General features: G+C 36.5%; 1 protein-coding gene across 1 annotated transcript in view; it reads right to left on the reverse strand.

Moving 5' to 3' along the window:
• Positions 1-582: 582 nt before the first annotated feature.
• Positions 583-20,684, reverse strand: part of MYO9A (myosin IXA) — a gene marked incomplete at both ends in the record, with an annotated part of 149,384 nt that continues 129,282 nt past the window's right edge. The window contains 8 exons of the mRNA XM_084241222.1: positions 583-1,046; positions 1,726-1,868; positions 2,609-2,811; positions 14,114-14,237; positions 15,237-15,368; positions 16,109-16,214; positions 17,597-17,725; positions 19,457-19,649. Coding sequence (XP_084097348.1) covers positions 583-1,046; positions 1,726-1,868; positions 2,609-2,811; positions 14,114-14,237; positions 15,237-15,368; positions 16,109-16,214; positions 17,597-17,725; positions 19,457-19,649 — 1,494 coding nt within the window. The remainder of the gene's footprint in view (positions 1,047-1,725; positions 1,869-2,608; positions 2,812-14,113; positions 14,238-15,236; positions 15,369-16,108; positions 16,215-17,596; positions 17,726-19,456; positions 19,650-20,684) is intronic.

Genomic DNA, 20,684 nt, shown 5'->3' on the forward strand with positions numbered 1-20,684 from the left:
TCCCCAGAATATAACATGGAGTGTTTTTCAAAATTCTTAAAATAGAGGGCTTAGGCTTTTTGTTTATAAATCCTTGGAAAAAAATTATACTCTACCCCAGCTTCTAACTAGCCCAAAATAAACCCAAAGGTTTTTGCTTTTGTGGTTAAGAAAGATTTATGTGTTTCTTTCAAATATCGAAATCAGTGGATACCTTAGACCCACAAACTACCCTCACCCTCCCAATTCAACACTCACTTCTGGGAAGGGAAAAGAAGGTGAAGAGGGTGGAAGAGAGGCAACTACAAAAACCTCCACAACTGACCCAAATCCCCAGGCCCTTGGTGGCTTTGTTTAGCGAAATCTCTAGTCAAATAATAGCAGCCAAGGCACAGCTGGCACCATCCTCAGCAGGCTTCAAAGAGGCCTTTCTATTTCTGCAGGAGGCCCAGGAATTCAGCACACAAGGTCTTAGCTGTATGCTTGGGCAAAAGGCAGACCCACAATTACTATGGACTGCTGTGGTCGAGGTGATGAGCAGAGGCCTCAAAGATGAGATGTGTTTACCACTCTGTAACCATGAAGGGACACACATCTGCCAGTTCAGACCATAAACTCATTATTTCCAAAGAGAGTTAGCTGTTGGGTGGAGCTGCAGTCTGGGTCCACAGTTTTCCTATGACCAGACACAACTGTTCCCTCTGGGATCTCTTTGGTTTTCTGAGGTGAATTTTTCACATTCTTTAGTTTTTGTTTGCCCTTTTCAGGGTTGAAGGTTCCTCTGCTGATGAACTGAGGCCTGTCTTCCGGGGATTTGGTCTGGCCCAATTGCCCTTCCATTCCTGGGGCTTCACCAGCTGAGGCAGCTCGGTAGAATGGAGATTTGGAATAAATTTGAAATCGTTTCCTGGTCCCATGAGAAGAAACAATGTTAGACGCACACAATGAAGAACCTGAAGAGTCCACTGAATCCAAAGAGTTTTGCTGCTTTTTTAGCTGCTTTCGTAACTTGCTTGAAGGTTCAGACTTGCCAACTGCCTTCAGGGAGCAAAGGGCTAAGCTTCTTTCTAATAGAAAAAGAGATACCAAGCTGTAAATGACAGTTTCCTCTACAGAAAATCATTGTGTAATAAACAGATGTCACTGCTGAGACATGAGATTGGGTGGGCTAAGATTTGAGGGTCCTGGCTGGCCTACTTTGTGCACATTCCTAACACAAGAAGAGCTCACCATTTATTTATATATATATATATATATATATATATATATATATATATATATATATATATATATATCACTTCAGAATCAAGTCGAAGAAAGTCTGGTGTTTTAACCATTAGGAGAGAGCTACAACTGCCACTGTCTTTTAACAAACTGCCAGCAAATGCAGTATGATTTTAGTCTCCCTGAGACATGCCAGGTAGGAAAATGCCTCTCTCAGTACTTTCCCATCTCCCAGTAGGGTACAACTTCTTTTACCCATCCTTAGACAATGGGTCATGGGTCAGTAAGACAACACGAGTTGTGGTTATTGGCTTTTCTCTGTGATAAATACAAGAGGAAACATTAAATTACCCAAAACTGCATTAGAGTAAAGGCTTGATCTGATCAACAATTCATTTGGAAGTTTCGCAACGTGTATTTTAACTCCTTAAGACTTTGTCACTTTTTCATGTATACAGTATTCTATAAAGGGTCTTTATCTTAGCATGGAACTGCAGTCTTCAGTTTAATATGTTCACTTACCTGATTTCTCAGAGATGGTACTTTCAGATTCAATATTCAAATTTTCTGAGCTATCTGCAGTCCCAATGGAGGCCTCTGACTCAAGAGTTTCATCATCAGAGGCACGAGGTTCTAGTACAAGCATCTCAAATGTTAACTCCTCCCTGTAAGATACAATCAAGAAATCTATTAGGATTTGGTTAAGAACTGAAAGCAAGATGACAGGAAATAAAGACCTTCATAAAAGTCAGGAATTTAAGTAGCAAAGACAGTCACATTTCTTTTTTTTTTTTTTTTTTTAACGTTTCTTACTATTTCCCCCATCCAGGGTGATGATAAGGACCTGTAAGTCACAGTAATGGTGAAGGCTAAAACTTTATGGACTAAAGGGCAAAATGACAGACAGCAAAGGCTAGGAACTATAACAGGAATATGGGTGAGGTGAGGAAGATGCTGTAGCTATAAGATGCTGGCCCCATGGCTATATTGATCTTCAAATAATAACCTTCTGAATAATGTCCATTATTGAAAGGGACATTGTCTTAGTCTGGGCATCCTTATTCCTCTTTTAAGACAGATATCTTCATTGAGACCAGTCTCTAACCTGTTAGGAATCCCAACTAATGCTAACCTCAGTCCCAGTCAGTCTTTCCAGAATTGTCACTATAGCAGTTAGAGGTCTCCTACCTCACAGAGTTCCTTCCCTAAGCCAAATCTTAACATTGAATAGAGGCAATATGTCTCTGTCATCTCTAAATTCTAGCACCGTATATTCTAGCACTGTATATTCTAGCATCTGACATAGTGCTTCACACACAGGTGATTATCTCATAAACAAGGAAAAATAGAGCATAGAAATAAAGGAAAACAGAATTGGTCACCCCCTTTCCACTGGGAAACTTACTTTTCTTTCTGTAGGTTCTCAATCTGCTCAGTCAGTACTCTTTCCTCCTGCTGCATGGATGCTTGTTGCTGTTCTGTGATGTCAGTCTCCATGGCTGCCCCACTTGGCAAGCTCTCTTCTGGTACATCAGACATAGAAGGCAACCGAACTACAACAGGAGATGATGGACTTGGATAGTTTCCTTGACGGAGACGTCCCTTTCCCTGCAAAGAAAAATATGGTAGAAAGTAAACTGAATGCCTGAAATCAGTTTTATGTGGACCAATTAGGACAACAAGTAAAATTCCATCACACCAGTTGGATGGTTGAAATAGAAACATTCTACTAATGAGAATGTTTAGGATACTTAGACACTATCCACTGCATATAGTTAGGCATAGTAGTTCTTGTAAGAGTACTGAAAAATAGGTATTTCAGGACATGTGAATGTAAGAACACAATCTGCACTGAGACCAGGTTGTTCTTTTAATCTAAAATGCATCCATTCCAAACTAAATAGTGTTGGATATTTAAGTTAATTAAAATTAAATAAAAGTAAACATCTTGTTCTGTATTTACACTGACACTTTTCAAAAGCTTAATAGCCACAGGTGTCTATTGGATACCATACTGAACTATGTAGGCACAGAGCATATCCAACAATATTGCTCTAAAACTTAATCTTCAACACCAAAGTTCCCTAGAAAACCACTAGAAAGTTTAGTTTTAAAAAAAATGTCATGTGTCATAGAGTGTTAGTGAGAGATACTTTCTGAAAACAACTCAAGAAATTTCTTTCTTGCTATCACGGGGGGAAATCTCACTGTTTTTAAATTGGTTACCTACCACCTTGTACATGATTTTAGCTTCTATTACTGGCAGACTAGCTATTTTAGATTGACTCTCCTGCTGCGAACAACTGACCAAACATAGAAAAAAAAAAAACCAAAAAATCAACATATCTTGATGACACTAGAGAACCAATAAGGAAAGGCTAGCCTAGAATTTTAAGCTAATCGAAACTTCATCAGTAAACCTGATTTGCTCTTTGGGCCAAATCTGGCCCTGTGCTTGATTTTATAAATAAAGTTTTACTGGGATACAATCATGTTCATTAATTCATGCATTGTCTATGACTCTTTCACAGAACAATGTCAAAGCTGACTGTTGCCACAGAAATTGTATGGGCCCACAAAACCAACTTACTTTTTGGACTCTTACAGAAAAGGTTTGTCAACCCTTGAGGTAGATAATGTAAGCTGGGGTTCAGAACCATGCAAGTGTGCTACCTGGTAAATTCTCCATGCCTGATGCTGGAATTCCTAAGATTTGCATGCTGGACATAGGGTAAAACTAAAATTATGATAGTCCATGTAGACACTGTAGGCTTGCTTCGAGTCATCTGAATGGTGCAGGAAATCATAATCCCCGCAACTGTATTGAAGTAATCTTAGATTACTGTAATCTAGTGCCCTAGAGTCGTAGGGTCTGGCAGAAAAACCAAAACACTAGTTGTATAAAAGTAACATCTTAGACTGCAAAATAATTTTACAAATAATTTTCAAAAACTTTATCAGACATACAAAGGTAACCAAGCACAAAAGGAGACAAGACAATGTAAATGAAAACCAGTAAAAACAGCAGAGAACAGGACACCTCAGTGACTCCAGATAGTGTAGCTCTCAAACAGACTTTAAAACAACCATGGTGAAGGAGATAGGAGAAACAGTGAATCAGCAGCCCGGAAGTGAGATCAGAAAATATCCAGTAGTAAAAGTAGGGTGGAAATTTTTTTCCTAGAAAAATTCTTGAAAAGTAGGAAAAAGAAAAGACACGATAAAAAGATCTTCCATCATATGTTTAAAAAGAATACCAGGATAGCACAGCAATCCTATAGAAGAAATATTTGTGAGATAAACAGAGAATATGTTTAAAAACCAACTAAAGATATCAACCTGATTGAAGAAAGCCTTCACTAAGAAACATAAATAGAAAGAAGTCCATACACATACAACTGCTAAAAAGACAAGATGAAATCTTAGAAGCTATGAGAAAAAAAAATACCTGCAAAAAAGGACAACTATTAGGTTCAAAACTCATATTTCAAAAAGAAGCAATTGTAGAGCTCTGCCAAAAATTCATTTTTCAAGAAAGCAATACATAGTGTTTTCAAGTGATGAAAGGAAAAGGAAAAAGTCAATCTAGATTCTATACAGAGCAAAAAACAAACTTCAAAGAAGTTGAAATAAAGACATTTTCAGACAGAGAATCCATTACCATTAGACTTAAAAAAAAAAAAAAAAAGGGGGAAATAGAAAATGACCTAAGAAGAAAAATTAGGGAAGCAGAAATAAAAAGAGTGTAAAAAAGTCAGTATCATTAAGTTTAAATGAATGTTAACTGCATAATGAATCATGTTTAGATATAAAATATACAGATAAAAAATATAGTATCAATAGCAACAAGGTCATATAACAACTAAAGTATATTAAAGTACTGGATTATAAGGGAAGAAAAAGGCACCAATAAACACACATTGATAGCTCCCGCCAAAAGGAGTTAACTACTAAAAAAAGAGTAACAGTGAAAAGATTAAGAGAAGTAAAGTGGAATAATACAAAGTAGTCAAAAGGAAAAGGCAAAAAGAACAAAAGTGGCAAGAAAGCAAAAAGGAAGACATATCTGGCAGGGAAAAAACATAATAATATATATATATTAAATAAAATATATATATATTTAAATCCAAATATACTGTGATTATGTTAAATATAAATAGATTAAATACTCTAAAATCTGAAGACTGACACAGACTATATTAAAAACAACAACAAAAAAAACCACCTAAGAGATATCACCAAGATGGTGACAAAGGAGGTTCCTTGCTTTGCTCCTGAGAAGAACATTTAATAGTAAATCAGAAGAACACTATATCCAGAGAATCTTGTGTCTTGGAATAAAATTGGAACAGCCCCTGGACATAAGATACCAACACAAACTACATAAACGAGAATCACCCTTTGTTGCACAGGAAGTAGGTGGAGAGAAACTCCTAGAGGCCATAGTTAAAATGGGGACACAGATGGTGAGATTGCCAAGGGGTAGGGCTGCCAAGGGCCACTCAGCCAGGGGTCCTGTGGAAGGGAGAACAAAATGGTGTGGAGGATCACACCCTTGAAGAATAGGAAACATGTGGAGAAGCTGGGGTACTGCAGTAGGGAGAACAGAAACGGTGCTCTGGATTACACACAACCTCCCCTCTGGGTTGGTATTGAGCTTGAAAAGTACATTGAGAGCACAGAGAGAGTCTTAGATTAAGAACCCCCTAAAGGAGGGACACTGGCAATGCCAGGCCATCTCCCACCGCCAGCACTTTCTCACTAGTGCCTGGACCCCTGCAAAGCTCTCTCCACCCTCTTGACTCTACAGTTGCACAAACAGGTCTCAGTACTTATGAAAACCAGCAAAGGTGAAGGAAATCAAATCAAATTGAAACACAGCGCCACCTGCAGCACACAAGTAAAAGTAGATCAACTGTACTGCTAATAATAGGTACTTTTTTAAAATACAGAAATTTTTTTTTAAAGATTTATTTATTTTTATACAAGAACCGGGGTACAGGGCAGATGCACGTGCAGGTGAGAGGATTCACCGGGGACAGAGTGGGGAGCAGAACAGGTAGAATGAAGAAATACACTGCTGAGGGGAGCAGCGGGTGAGACAGGACAGGTCGGCTTGGCCATCTGGGATTCTTGCTGGCCAGCCGGGATCCAACCCTCACTGCAGAGGCTGCAGACAGCTCCACAGGGTGGCGCTCAACTGCCTGCGGCACGAGGGAGGCCCATTAAAATAGGGAAATTTAAAGCAGCAAAATGGCAGAGAAAAATGTTAACATCTTGAGACAGACCTCAAGGGAATAAGATTTCACATGAACAACTCTCCTGAATCTGATCACAAAGTCATGGAAGATTTTCTCTATCAGAGTTCAAAATTGCTGTAATAAGGAAAATCTATACACAAGCATCCTTTGCATTCTGATACACGATGAGCTAGAAGAGAAGGAAGTCAAGAAAACAATCCATGTAAAATTAGATCAGGAATTAAATACCTAGGAATACACTTAACAAAGGAGGTGGAAGATCTATACATCAAAAATTACAAGAGAGAAGCCACAAAGAGATGAAAAGATATTACCTGTCACAGACTGGAAGATTTAACATCATTGTTAAAACAGCGATTTTAACCAAAGCAATATACAGATTCCATACAATCCCTATCAAAGTTTCTATGGCATTCCTCAAAGAAATAGAACAAGTGTGATTGAAATTCATATAGAACCACACACACACGCATACACACACAAAAATCAAAATAATCTTAATAATAAAGGGAGAAAAACTGAGGTATCACACTCCCCAAGTACAAAGTTATAGTAATCAAAATATGGTAGTGGAATAAGAGTAGACACAGAGCAATGGCATAGAACTGAGAGCACACAAATAAATCCATATGTATGGATAGTTAATTTATGATGATGGAGCCAAGAGCACACAATAGAGAAAGTCTCTTCAACCAATGGTGTTGGGAAAACTATAGAGCCACGTGTGAAAGAATGAAACGAGACCACTGTTTAACACCATACACAAAGTTAACTCAAAATGGATTAAAGATTTGGATGTAAGACCTGAATCCATAAAATATAAAGAATAAAAAACAGACAAAACAGGCTGAGACACTGGAATTAGAGATGTCTTTGGGAACTAGACTATAATGGCAAGGAAACAAAAGCAAAAATAAACAGGTTTACATCAAACTAAAAAGCTTTACAGTAAGAGAAACTATCCCTAAAACAAAAAAACACCCTACTGAATGGGAGAAAATATTTGCATACCATATATCTGACAAGGAATTGATATCAAAGATCTACAAATTAATTCATACAATTCAAAAAAATGAAAATAAATCAATAAAAAAGTGCAGAAGAGCTAAATAGGCATTTCTCCAAAGAAGACATACAGATGGCCAATAGGCACATGAAAAAAATGTTCATCATCTCTTAGTATTGAAGAAGTCCAAATCTAAACAACAAGGTATCACCTCAATCCTCACTTATTGCCAAGGAAATAGAAATTAAAACCACAATTAGACACCATCTCAGACTTGTGAGAAAGGACTATATCAAAAAGACCAGCAACAGCAAGAGTTGTGAGGATGAGGAGAAAAAAAAATCCTCATACATTGTTGGTAAGAATACATTGGTCCAGCCCTTATGGAAAACAGTATGGAGAATTCTCAAAATATTAAAAATATATCTACCATATCTACCAGGAATCCCACAACTAGGTAACTACCCAAAGAATGCAAAAACACTAACTTTCTATATGTACTCCTATGTTCACTGAAGAACTATTTACAATAGCCAAGTTGTGGAAATAACCTAGGTACTCAAAGACAGATAAATGGATTCGGAAGATGTGATATATACACACAATGGAATACTACGCAGTTATAGTATCTATATATATTATTTTTTTAAAAAGAAACTTGCCATTTGCAACAACATGAATGGAACTGGAGAGGATTATGCTAAGTGTAGTAAGTCAGAAGAATTTATATTATGCAATACAAATATATTATGTATTATTATATTTATTATATTATTTACATAAATGCTTATGTAAATATTTAAATTAATCATACCATGTATGTTATATAACATGTGTTATATATCTAGTATATATAGATACATCATACTATGCATAAGTATTATGCAAAATTTTATACTAAAAGACAATACAACATTTACAAATAGAGTTCTTAAAATAAACACCTGTGTAGCCAATGCCCAGATTAAGAACTACATCACTACTAATCCATTGAAAATTTTTTAAGAATACTCCATGGACAGCCCAAAAATGCGTAAATTTTCTTTTTGGGTGCAGTGTTACATGTATATACACATTAGATCATTAACTATGTTATTTAAGTAAATTCACTTTAAACAATGTTTTTTTCTGGTACCAATTATTCCCTAAAAGTTCTATGGTTAAAAATAAAATTCCTACTCCAACCTAACAGATTACCTGCAATTTAAGGATACTCTTCATAGTTACACTTACTGAGAAGGAGCTCTAGGAAGAAATTTTAATTTTATGGTTGAAAAATAACTATACCAACTCCCACCCAGACATCAACACAAATGTAACCTTAGATTAAGTGTTAAATTTTGCCTATGAGACCTTGTGACTCCTGATTTACCCACATGGTCCCATAGTATTAATGTGTCAGTATGCTATAAAACAAGTTACTTTTGTTTTAACTTAAGACTTCCCTACCACACAATTACATAAATTTCTACCAATTCTTGCACAGGTTTTCTTAGAATTAGTTCTTACATGTTTTATATCAATATGCTTTTTCTACCAGGTTAGATCATCCCTCAAGACCTAGCATATGGGCCTCCCCAGTGGCGCAGCGGTTGAGCGCTGGGTTGCAAAGCTGCCCGCAGCCTCTGGTTCCATCCCCGGCCGCCGGCCGCTGGGTGAGGGTCCTACATGGCGTGCAGACCTCTCCTGCCGCCCTCTGCTTCCCTCAGTAGTGAATTTCATCACTCTGCCTGTTCTGCTCCCGCTCCGGCAAATTCTCTTGCCCTCCCGCGCTTCTTTGTATAAATAAATAAATAAATCTTAAAAAAAAAAAAAAAAGGACCTAGCTCACGTCATCACCTCTTCAGCCTTTCCCTGTGCCCCCAAGCAGAATTAAGTACTGCTTCCTTAGTATTCTCCCCACACAGTACACAGTGCTGTCTAGTCTACTTCTCTCTCCTTCCCTCCTTTTAGGATATTCTGTACCCATAAATTCAGTCATCAAATCATATAGGTTTTCCATCCTTTGAGAAATCTATGTATTAATCTATTATCTACATTTTCTAAGAATGATATTTTTAAATAAAGATCTGTAAGTATTTGATTTGGGTTAGAATTCTGTGAGACGAGTCCATAATAGGCTTTCCTACTGTAACAAAAATTTTGGGAAACAAATACTTTCATGTGTAGGATCTAAGTAAAGATATCTTTGAGATAATCCTCAGTTGGTCCTAACATTTTCAAATTCTCTTAATGTTTATAAAGATAACTACCTAAATGAGCAAGAACACAGCACAGTGTTAAAATGAATAAGGCCTATCAGAAGAGTTTTGATTCTTTCTGAAAATGCTATAAATAATCCCAACTATTAATTTTTTTAAAACTCCTTTGCCATTGGGGTTGAGTCACCAAAAATATCTTTATTGTTGATATTGTGGCCTACCTCCAATGTTTTCTTCTCTATATTTCATTGTTGCAGATCTTATAGCTAAATCTTTAATCCACCTGGAGTTTAGTTTTGTGTGTGGGGTTAGCAAATAATTTAACTTCATTCTTTTTTTGTGTGGTTTTCCAATTTTTCTAAAACCATTTATCAAAGAAACTGTCCTATCCCCACTGTATCATCATAGCTGCTTCATCATAGATTAGGTGCTGGCATGTACATGGTTTTATTTCTGGGCTTTTGATTCTGTTCCATTGATCCATGTACCTACTTTTGTGCCAATACCACATTGTTTTTAATACTGCTGCTTTACAGTAAAGTTTGAAGTCAGGTAATGTGATACCACCATCTCTCTGCTTTTTTCAAAATCAAGGGGCCTCCCCAGTGGCGCAGTGGTTGAGCGCTGGGCTGCGAAGCCGCCAGCAGCCTCTGCAGCACCAGTTCAATTCCTGGCCACCGGCGAGGGTCCCACATGGCACGCAGACCTCTCCTGCCATGCCCGCTGCTCCCTTCAGCAGTGTCCTCTGTCTGTCTGCCTGTTCTGCTCCCCGTTCTGGCTCTGGTGAATTCTCTCACCCTCCTGTACTTCTGACTGTACCCAGTACTTGTATAAATGAATGAATGAATGAATAAATTTTCCCCTCTTGAATACAACCAAGTCATAATTAAATAAGCATAACAGATTTGAAAATAAAGTACACTTTAAAAAAAAATAAAATCAGAGTTGCTTCTGTAATTCAAGGACTTTTGTGGTTTCATATAAATTTCAATATTTTATGTTCAATTTCCTTGAAATATATTATTGGTATTTGGATGGGAACTGACTAAATTTACATGATATTAGACAGGATGTCATTTTGGGTATACTGATCTCCCTATCTATGAACATAGGCTATCCTTTCATCTCCTTATGCCACTATCTAAGCCCTTTAGTAACATCTTGTAGTTCGTGCTGTACATAAGTCATTTACCTCCTTGTTTAGGCTGATTCCTAACTATTGATGTTATACATCTGATTCCAATTTACCTTTCCAAATTGTTTTTCTACTTCCATATATCTGCCCCAGCTCTAGTTAGATGATTATAAATACTATTTCATGTTCCCTTGACTGCAGAATTGTCTTTCCCCTTTCTCTTCTCCATTTGTTAAACTAGTACTCATTTTTCAACATCCAATTCATATTAGCAACAATATATCATACTTTTCATAGATTCATTTCAAAAGGTATTTAGATTTTGGAGGAAATTATAAGAGTTCACAAAATAGAGGATAGTTCCTCTCCTTTTAGGGGAAAAAATGGACTTGTTTTATCTGAATCCAGAGGGCAAGAATCAAAGTTTGAGATCATCTAAAAGAAAGGCAGACCTGTAATTCATTGCCTCTTTGGTTATCAGTGTAGGAAAAAAAGACTGATTTACCCCTCTATTATATGCATACAGAAAAGTGAAAAGAGGAGAGAATGTGATGGAAAAGTGTCAGATAGAAAGCTAGAATTTATATCAACAGGCTAGGCAAGACCACTACCTACCGTAAGTTTTTGAGTCCTAAAAGGTAAGAAAAATGTAACTTTGCCCCACTGTGCTTGTAGGCACTGGGAGATAAATCTGACTGGGTATTATCTTGAAGCAGAAAAGATATATATCAGAGTCACAAGGTGTGAATGTCATCATTCAGGGTTTAGCCAGAAGACACAACCAAATCTTTTAACGTAATTATCAGTGCCCATGGAAATGGCATGGGATTGAGCTTACAGTCAACATGGTAAGTAGAAACTACCATTCATTTTCATTTAGCCTACTAACCATGAGCTTCAATAGTAGTATTAAATGACGAAGAAAGAGGACTGCCATCTCAACATTTGGATATCACGCAGAATTCTGCCTCCCCATCATTCCTCCCAGTTTCAACACCAAAAGAAGAAGAAAGGCAGACATGTCAGGCAACAAGAACCTCTGTTATTAATTTTCAATCCCAGATTAATGTCTTCTGTCCCGGAAGAAAGTGATAAGAATACTAGATCAAGCCCATAGATGAAGTTATTAAAAGAACTAAGTCTTAAATACTGGAATGAGACCAAAGTTTTTGAAACTTGTAATAGTGATAAGATGCTCTGATGGCAGTTGGTATCCTATATGAAAGCGGGGGGTAGGGTTTGTCATGGTATAGTTAAGAGGCCGTTACTAGATAAAAAGCAAAACTGATTTGTATTTATATTCCAACAAAATGAGATTCTCAACGAATTGGATTATACATAGATGGACAGCCGCTGAAATTAGTTTTCATATATATTGATGTTCTTAGTTTTCCATTTTTCCATTCCTTTTTTGTATGATTAATGATACACTGTTGTGAGCATCACTATTCTATAATATTTAAGTCTAACAAAGTCTAGCCTCACTATTCTATGATATTTAAGACTAGAATCAGTTTGCTCCCTACTACTTGATGCTCTGGCTAAAAAATGCTAATCCATGCTTCTGTGTCTGGGAAGGTAATATCTAAGTCACAGCTATGAGTGGAATAAAAGTATTGCTAAAAGTGACACCAGACATTTCAAGTGATAAAGTAGAAGAGACTGATGAGAACAAATGTCATAGAGCAGAAATTAATTTGCTTACAATATTCACCTTTTAACAATTCAAGCAAAGAAGAGATCTACAAAGAGGCTATCTGACAAAGAGGAAAAATTAGAATATTGTAAATGGACACTGTTCACCTGTGAAAAATAAAGGAAAAAAAGATTCTACAGAAATAGAGTAAAAAAATTTAAGTGAAGGCTGGCCAGAAAGTGGGACTTGAATTGGGGCTGCACATGGAGGGTAGACAGGCATGAATGATAGACAGAGTAGAACAACTCCTGGATGGATGAGACAATAATGTAAAGTGGCTGTGACACATTGCAGTATTAATACATACCGAGACTGAATTGCGGGTAATGCTCATAAATCTAACTGCAATTAGTACAGGTTTCTGGATTAGGAAGGACAGGAAAAGGAAAGCAGAAGGTTAGAAAGTACATATCATTGCCCCTTAAAAGAGGTTTAATCTTTTAATGGATTGAATATATCCATCTTCTGCAGTATCAGTGCCAAAAAAAAAAAAAAAAAAAAAAAGGAAAGATAGAAAGGAATAGTTTGTCTACTCACTTTGAAAAGCAGCTTTATAATAAAATTTAGCTTCCCTGCTAACTTGGGCAATCCTGAAAATTCATATTACAGGAAGGGCTTCACTTTTAAATGGAGTCTCTTTTTTCATTTTCTGAGGATAAGATTTAAATAGTGCTCTATGATGAGTTTTAGTTAATTAATACCTTTATGGTCTGAAATAAGTTTATTGTTAGGTTTCAGAGAAGAATCAATAGGCATGTGTTGAGCATTTGTCCTATGCCAGTTTAAATATTAAAAGGAAGAAACAGTTACTTTAATGCTAGTCTAAGTGTGAACTATGAAGATATGGAAGAAGTATTGTTGGGATCCTGGAAAAGTATGGGCAGTCTGCTGCTATTTAGAGATTTACTGGGAATCTGAGTGGATGTTCATCACTATAGTTTTGTTTTACATTCAAGGTGAGGATAGAAAATGGGCAATAATTAGACAAATGCAGCGATTTTCCAGCTACCCAAACCCTACAGGTCAGTGAAGTTATCTATATAAAGGTAAAGGAAGATAGACAAACAGAAAAGTGGCAAATGGAGGAAATAAATCATTTTTTGCAAGGCTTTTCTCAAAACTCAACATTAAAACCTTAAAGAGCTTTTGATAACAGTAGACTGATAGATGGAATTCCATTTCTTTATGAATCATATTCTTACAAATGACCAAGTTCTCTATGGCCCAGGAATTTTAGCAGAACCACCACATTGACAGGGTTGAAGGTGGAAACAATGGTGGAAGGAAGTAGAGAAAAATGTTAAGACAGGTTAAGATTCATTAAAGGACAGGAAAAGAAAACAAGGCAGATTATTAAACCACCAATATTCCCATATACTTTTTAAAAATTACTTTATTAAAAACATTCTGCATATTTAACTGCAAGTATTCTGTATATATCCTAAAGAAAACTAAAAGATTAAACACAAGGCACTCACAGTATTCTTAGATTTGGTGAATTTTTTTTACTTGATCCATGTGGAACAGATTGGAGAATAATCTCTCTTTCTGCATCATAAATGTACAATTAAAATCCCAGTTTTCCCTGTGATTCCACATTTTGCATCTTACCATTGATCGACGAATCAGTGACAGCCTGGTCTTTGCCTTACTCTCAGCAAATTCTAGGCTACTGATGTCTTTGAGACGAGACTTGTATTTATTCATTTGTTCCACAACAATCAGCTCCACGCAGCTAGATAGGAGAAAAGAAAGGAAACTGTTAAAAACAAAAGTAAATTAATATGTAGCATCTAGAGACCACTTTTCAGTTAAAAGTTATAGGTGGTGGGTGAGTGGGGGAAAAAAATCAACATTCCTCATTTTGAGCTTAAAAACAGGGTTTAGGATGGTGGTTCACAATGTTGGCTATACTGATTTTAGTATCTATCTGATTCTCAATACCCAGGTCACACTCCATACTGATTAAATCAGACTATCTGGGGACGGGACATATACCAGTACTTCTTTATATGTCCTTTTGCAGTCATGGTTAACTAATCTAGAAGGAAAGTAGAGGCCCAGAGAAAAGGGCCATGGTGAAATACAATACTACTGAAGAAATATAACCAAAGGGATTCAGAGTTATAAGATCAAAGTTAGACTAGATTATAGGAAGATACAAAATATATGTAACTTGGCAAAATGGAATTTTAATATATTTAGAAACTAAGTTTTCTTTCACCAAATTTAGGGCCTCCCTGGTGGCACAGGGGTTAAAGTCTCGGTGTTATCAAGCTATTGCTAGCCACTGTGGCCTGAGTTTGATCCCCAGCCAGGGAGCTGACCCACATGGTGCAGCAGACCTCTCTGTCTTGCCCGCTGCTCCCCTTAGCAGTGTATTTCAGTAGATCTGCCTATCCTGCTCCCCACTCTATCTCTGGTGAATCCTCTCACCATCCTCACCTCTGGCCTACACCCCAGTTCTTGAGTTCTTGTATGAATAAATAAATTAAAATAAAATAAAAAATATACAATGGGATGATTAAAAAAAAGAAAACCAAAATTAAAAAATAATACCTTTTGAAACTAATGACAGTTGAATAGAAGCTAAAGAATTTTTCTTCTTTAGAATAAGGAAACCTAATGGTATCTAGAACTCAAGAAATCACTACTATGTTTGGTATTTGGATGAAGTGAGTACACTGACTCAGAAGTCCCTGGGTCTTGCAGAGGTGATGGTGAATGGCCTTACGTGGTAGTCTTACTGATGTCCTGCACGCTTTGTAGTGGGTCAGTGGTATCAGGGCAGCGGAGAATGCAAGGGGCAAACACAATGGCCAAAGCATTAGCAGACATTCGATTAGTGTCTTCCTGTAGAGCAATCCTAAGAACAAAACAAAACAAAAGGAGAATATAAAGGGAAAACAGTAAGGTAAAGCAGAAGAGATAGAAGAAGACATAGGACATTGACTGCAGAGTATTTGAAAATACATATCAGTTATAGGGAGATACTTCAGACTTTCCCCAAAGCTCTTCCTTTGCCCCTAGAAAATGCACTTTCATTCGCTTCTTCTTGAAGTAATGTAGTCCAGAGACAGTTGATCAAAGGAAATTTGTGACCCTCTGCTCAAGGTCATTATTACTAAATCAACATGTCTGAAAAAAGCAGTGTAGAGACTTTAAGGCACTGTGAAACCATCATATAAGATATTTATCCAAAAATAAAAGTGGCTTTATTACTAACTACTGCTGATGTTTACAATTAGAAGAGACTACTCCTGAAATCTTTTGGTCAGTCAATTCCTGAGCACAATCTGAAAGTATCTCCTATGAATTAGGTTATGTCAACAGATACACATCCTTTTCTAGCTCAGTAGTTAGACTACAGGTTAGGCGACACAGTGCCACCATGAGGCTGAAGTTGTTACATGGCTCAAACAGGGCAGAGAAGCATCTGCCTTGCAGCTGAAAAATTCTGCTCCAAGGAATCGTAACCACCTGTTTGAGGCACTGACTTTTTATAAATAGGGGAAAAAAACTATCAATTTTCCAAATAGAGGACTTCTTCATTCATTTTAAACATCCAAGAGAACAATTAAACATTCCTATGCTTTATGAAGTTACCTGACTAGATGAAATATGAGGCGTTCCAGTGTACTGAGATGAGTTCGAGAGAGCTGGTCAATCACAGAGTATACACCACGTATAGTTTCTTTTCTCTCCTGAAGGCCTGAAAACAGTAACAGTAACAAATAACACTGAATATCACCTCTCAGATGCTACATCTTCCTTCTGAACAGACAATAGGTAGGAAGGGCCATGAGTAGCCTAATATGGTCAGTCTCGGTATACTCAAAATTTTTTCTATATATGTTAAATGGTAGTAGCATTCCCAGGCCCACCCCCCTCCAAAAAAAAAAGAGAATACCAAATCATACCAAATAAAAATGTTCTAGTTATAAATAGCAGAGAAAACCTAATCTTCTTTTGCTTGAGTCCTATATTTATTGAGCAGTCTATGGAGTTTCAATCTACATCCTTGGAATCCTTGATTAGAGCAAAGGCTCTTGAGATCCCTAGTTCTCCAGCATCTTCTGACAGAATGATTCCCCATAAATCATCATCTACAGTAAGCGCTCATTTAATGTCATCAATAGATTCTTTCTCAGAAACTACAACTAAGTAAAATGATGTATAATGAAACCATTTTTAACACAGGCTAATTAATGTAAACAAGAATTTAAGTTACTCGGTCACAAAAACATCACCAAACTTCTAAAGATCCAAAAGACATCTAAAATTAAACAATAATTTGTATTCATTTGTTTTCAAACCTGCTTATTCTATTTTAGGGTCACAAGCAGCCAATGGCTATCCTGATAGCTCAGGGCACAAGGCAAGACTCAAACCTTGATCCCCACCCTTCCATTTCAGGATGTACTTTACAGGCACATACTCAGACTGGGAAATTTAGACAAACTAACTTAATGTGCACATATTTGGGAAGTGGGAAGAAACCAGAGTAGCTGGAGAATCCCATATAGAAAATGGAGGAATATGCACACTCAACGTGGACAGTGGACCAGAAAGGGAATCAATGTTTTTATTTTCCCAACATAATAAAACAACATTAAACAAAATAACATTATTTAAGAGGATCTCTTGGAATTTATAAATCAGTCTTATAGAAATTTGAGGAATATGCCTCAAGGCCTAAAAACTGTGAGGTGTTAGAAACTAAACTTCCTAACCTGTTAGGCCTGGCATAAAAGACAGTCAGCATATATAGAGTTCTTGCTTAGTTTAGATTCACAAATGAACATAAATCATTTTAAATAACCTGTTTAATTTTTTGTTTATAATCCTAGTCTTTCAATCTCTTTGTGAAAAGCAACTAAATGACTTAGTCAGAAAAGTTTTTAGGACATTAATAATTTAGGACACCTATTTCAATAGGTGAAAGTAAACAGGCAGTTTCATAATGACTGTCAAAAGTTTACCTTTGGATCTATATAGACCAAACAGGAGAAGACTGCTAAATAATATATTATGAATTTGGTAGCCCTTTCCCAAGTACAGGCCATCCCTTGAACCCAGGAAGCATGTGCTTACCCATAGCTCTAAGAAATTCCTCATAAAGCTCAAATGTCATGAGAGGATTGGGCAAATCACGAAGCCATTGTTTGAATACACTTGCAATGACATGTATGTTATAGTCATCGAGGTTTACACTTTCAGCATCTGTTTAGAGACAAAAGTTAGATAGCAAGGCCAAAATATGCAAAGGGATTCAAACAACTTACTTTAGAAACTATCATTATCAAAAGAAGCATTCATATTCTTTTTTTTTTAAGATTTATTTATTTATATATACAAAAGCTGGGGTGAGAGTATTCACCAGAGACAGAGTGGGGAACAGAACAGGCAGACTGACTGAAATACACTGCTGAGGGGCGCAGCAGGTGAGATAGGAGAGGTCTGCTGCACCATGTGGGTTGCTCTCTGGCTGGCTGGGGATCAAACTCATGCTGCAGAGGCTGCGGATTGCTTCATAGTGCGGTGCTTAACCCATTGCGCCACCAGGGAGGCCCGAAGCCTTCAAGTTCTTAAACTGGCTTACTTAGACCTTACAATCCAATTCCTTGCCTTGGAATGAATGCTTCTAACTGTGGCAAAGGAACAGTTCTTGTTTGTTTTCCAAATCTGTTGTGGACTGATAGATGTATAAAATAAAATATTACATATTTTCATGTGAAAGCAATGTTAAACCACTGTCTCTAAATGTGTCCTCTCAATTTCTGCACTTATCTTGTAGAATGGTCTGTGAATTACACTTTCAGTAGCAGTTTATATATGACAAATGAAAAAAAGGGCCAGAGGACATGTTCTGAAAGTACATCTGATTTGAAGTGATTCTTAGAAATGAAAGAACAGTAATAATTGAACTTGTGAAATATAAAGAAAACATTACATGTATTACACTGTTTCACTTAGAAACTTCCTAAGGTTAAATAGATGAGACAATAGGAAGGATAGAAGATGAAAGATTTTTCACTTGTGCATGTGAAGAGGTACAAGAGACAACTAAACACTACATTGAAACTGAACTAAACTGAGTCTCCTATACGCAGAACAGCTTATTTGAGTTTAATGGGAAATTTTATTCATGTTTCCATGCTGATTTGTTCATTTAAAAATACCTGATTTGTTCATTAATCCAGAAAAAGCATGTGCACAAGATAAACACTGGACCTACATTTGTTTCAAAAAGATCTATTCCTTCCTAACAATGGTGAAGAGTAGAAGCTGAAAATGAAATCAAAGACATACCCCTGAATACATTCCAGGACTGAGGGTAGAGTTCTACACAGATACACATTCAACCTATTTATCAGCTTAAATAACTATGTCCTTAATATAGAATAGCAACAGATGCACTGGAAGAACAATTAGTCTGAATATTAGAATAGATAATAGTTTAGATTACAGATTCAAATGGTCTGGGGTTAAATTCCAGCATTTTCATTTATTGGTAGTCAAATCCTGGGTAGGCCTCAGTTTCTTCATTTATAAATAGGGATAATAATTCCAAATTCATAAGATTGTTGTGAGGATTAATATAAAAACATAAGCACAGTGCCATGTATCAGCAACAATTTAATCTCCCTGAATCCAAATAGTCTTGTTTGTAAATTATAGATAGCATGATCTTATAAGATCATTAGAAAGATTAAATGACATCTGTCTGAAGTACCTAATGATTCCTTGCACAAGTGACACACAATCAATGTTTGCTAAATTAACCATATAAATACAAAGATTCTTTAGAAAGTAACAAAACAAGAAACCCAGAAAAGATTGCTTTCTTCTGTTTTCAAGAAAAGGATAAATATGCAATGAAAACTTTAACAGCATGAAATGAAGTATTTAAATAAAAAATATTCGGTCTTGATTTGAAGGGTAGTATCTTACCTATATCTAGACCTTGTCGAAGCTCCTTGATTTTATTAGTTGAACCAGACTTTCGGTAAATACCTTCTGTATACAGCCCATGCATTTCAATATAGTTTATGAGCTTTTCCACCACTAAAGGAACAGTTCTATCTTCACTGGTCAAACGGGACAGTTCAACTCCAAACTGCCGAGATGACAGCTCTGGATCATACTAAATGGAAGACAATTTTTTGTTACCAAATGTATTCAAATATCTTTAAACGTTTTTAATAAATTCTTCAAGGGGGACTACATTTTACTTCTCTGAGTTTTATGTGCACATTTATGAGCAATGGAGGGAAAACAAATAATGGTTAATGATGAGAGTATAAGTAAGTCCCAATTCACCTATAAGTCCCCGTTCCCCCTACTAGGCATCCCTCCAAAATAATGGGGGAAGAAATAAGCTCACATATATATGAACAGTTAATTTAATGACAAAGGAGCCAAGAATATACAATTGAGAAAGTCTCTTCAACAAATAATGGTGGGAAAGGTGGACAGTTTCATGCAAAAGAATGAAACTAGAGCATTGCCTCATACCATGCAAAAAAAGTAACAAAATTGATTAAAGACTTGGATCTAAGAACTGAAATCATAATATATGTAGAAGAAAATAGGCCAAAAAAACCTTGAGGCATTAGCTTCAGAGATGTCTTTGGGGACTCAACTGTAATGAGAAGATTTGAAAAAGCAAAAATAAACAAATGGGACTACATTAAACTAAAAGCTTCTACACAGTTAAAGAAACTATGATGAAAATGAAAAGACACCCTACTAGAAGAGAAAATGTTTGCACATAATACAGCTGACAAAGGGCTAATAGCCAAGATATACACAAGCTTACCCAACTCAAAAAATGAAAATAACCCAATCAAAAAATGGGATTGAAGAGCTAAATAGACACTTCACCCAACAAGACACACAGATGATCAACAGGAACACACACAGAAAAATGTTCATCGTCACTTATCACCAGGGAAATTCAGGTCAAAACCCAAAATGAGGTATCACCCCACACTTGTGAGAATGGCCCATATCAAAAAGACCAGAAACAACAAGTGTTTTGAGAATGTAGAGAACAAGGAACCCTCATACACTGTTGGTGGGAATGTAGATTGGTCTAGTTCCTATGGAAAACAGTGTGGAGGTCTTTCAAAATGTTAAAAATACATATGCCATATGATCCAGCAATTCCAATCCCAGG

This window comes from Talpa europaea, assembly GCF_964194135.1.
Source record: "Talpa europaea genome assembly, chromosome: 8".
Taxonomy (NCBI): Eukaryota; Metazoa; Chordata; class Mammalia; order Eulipotyphla; family Talpidae; genus Talpa; species Talpa europaea.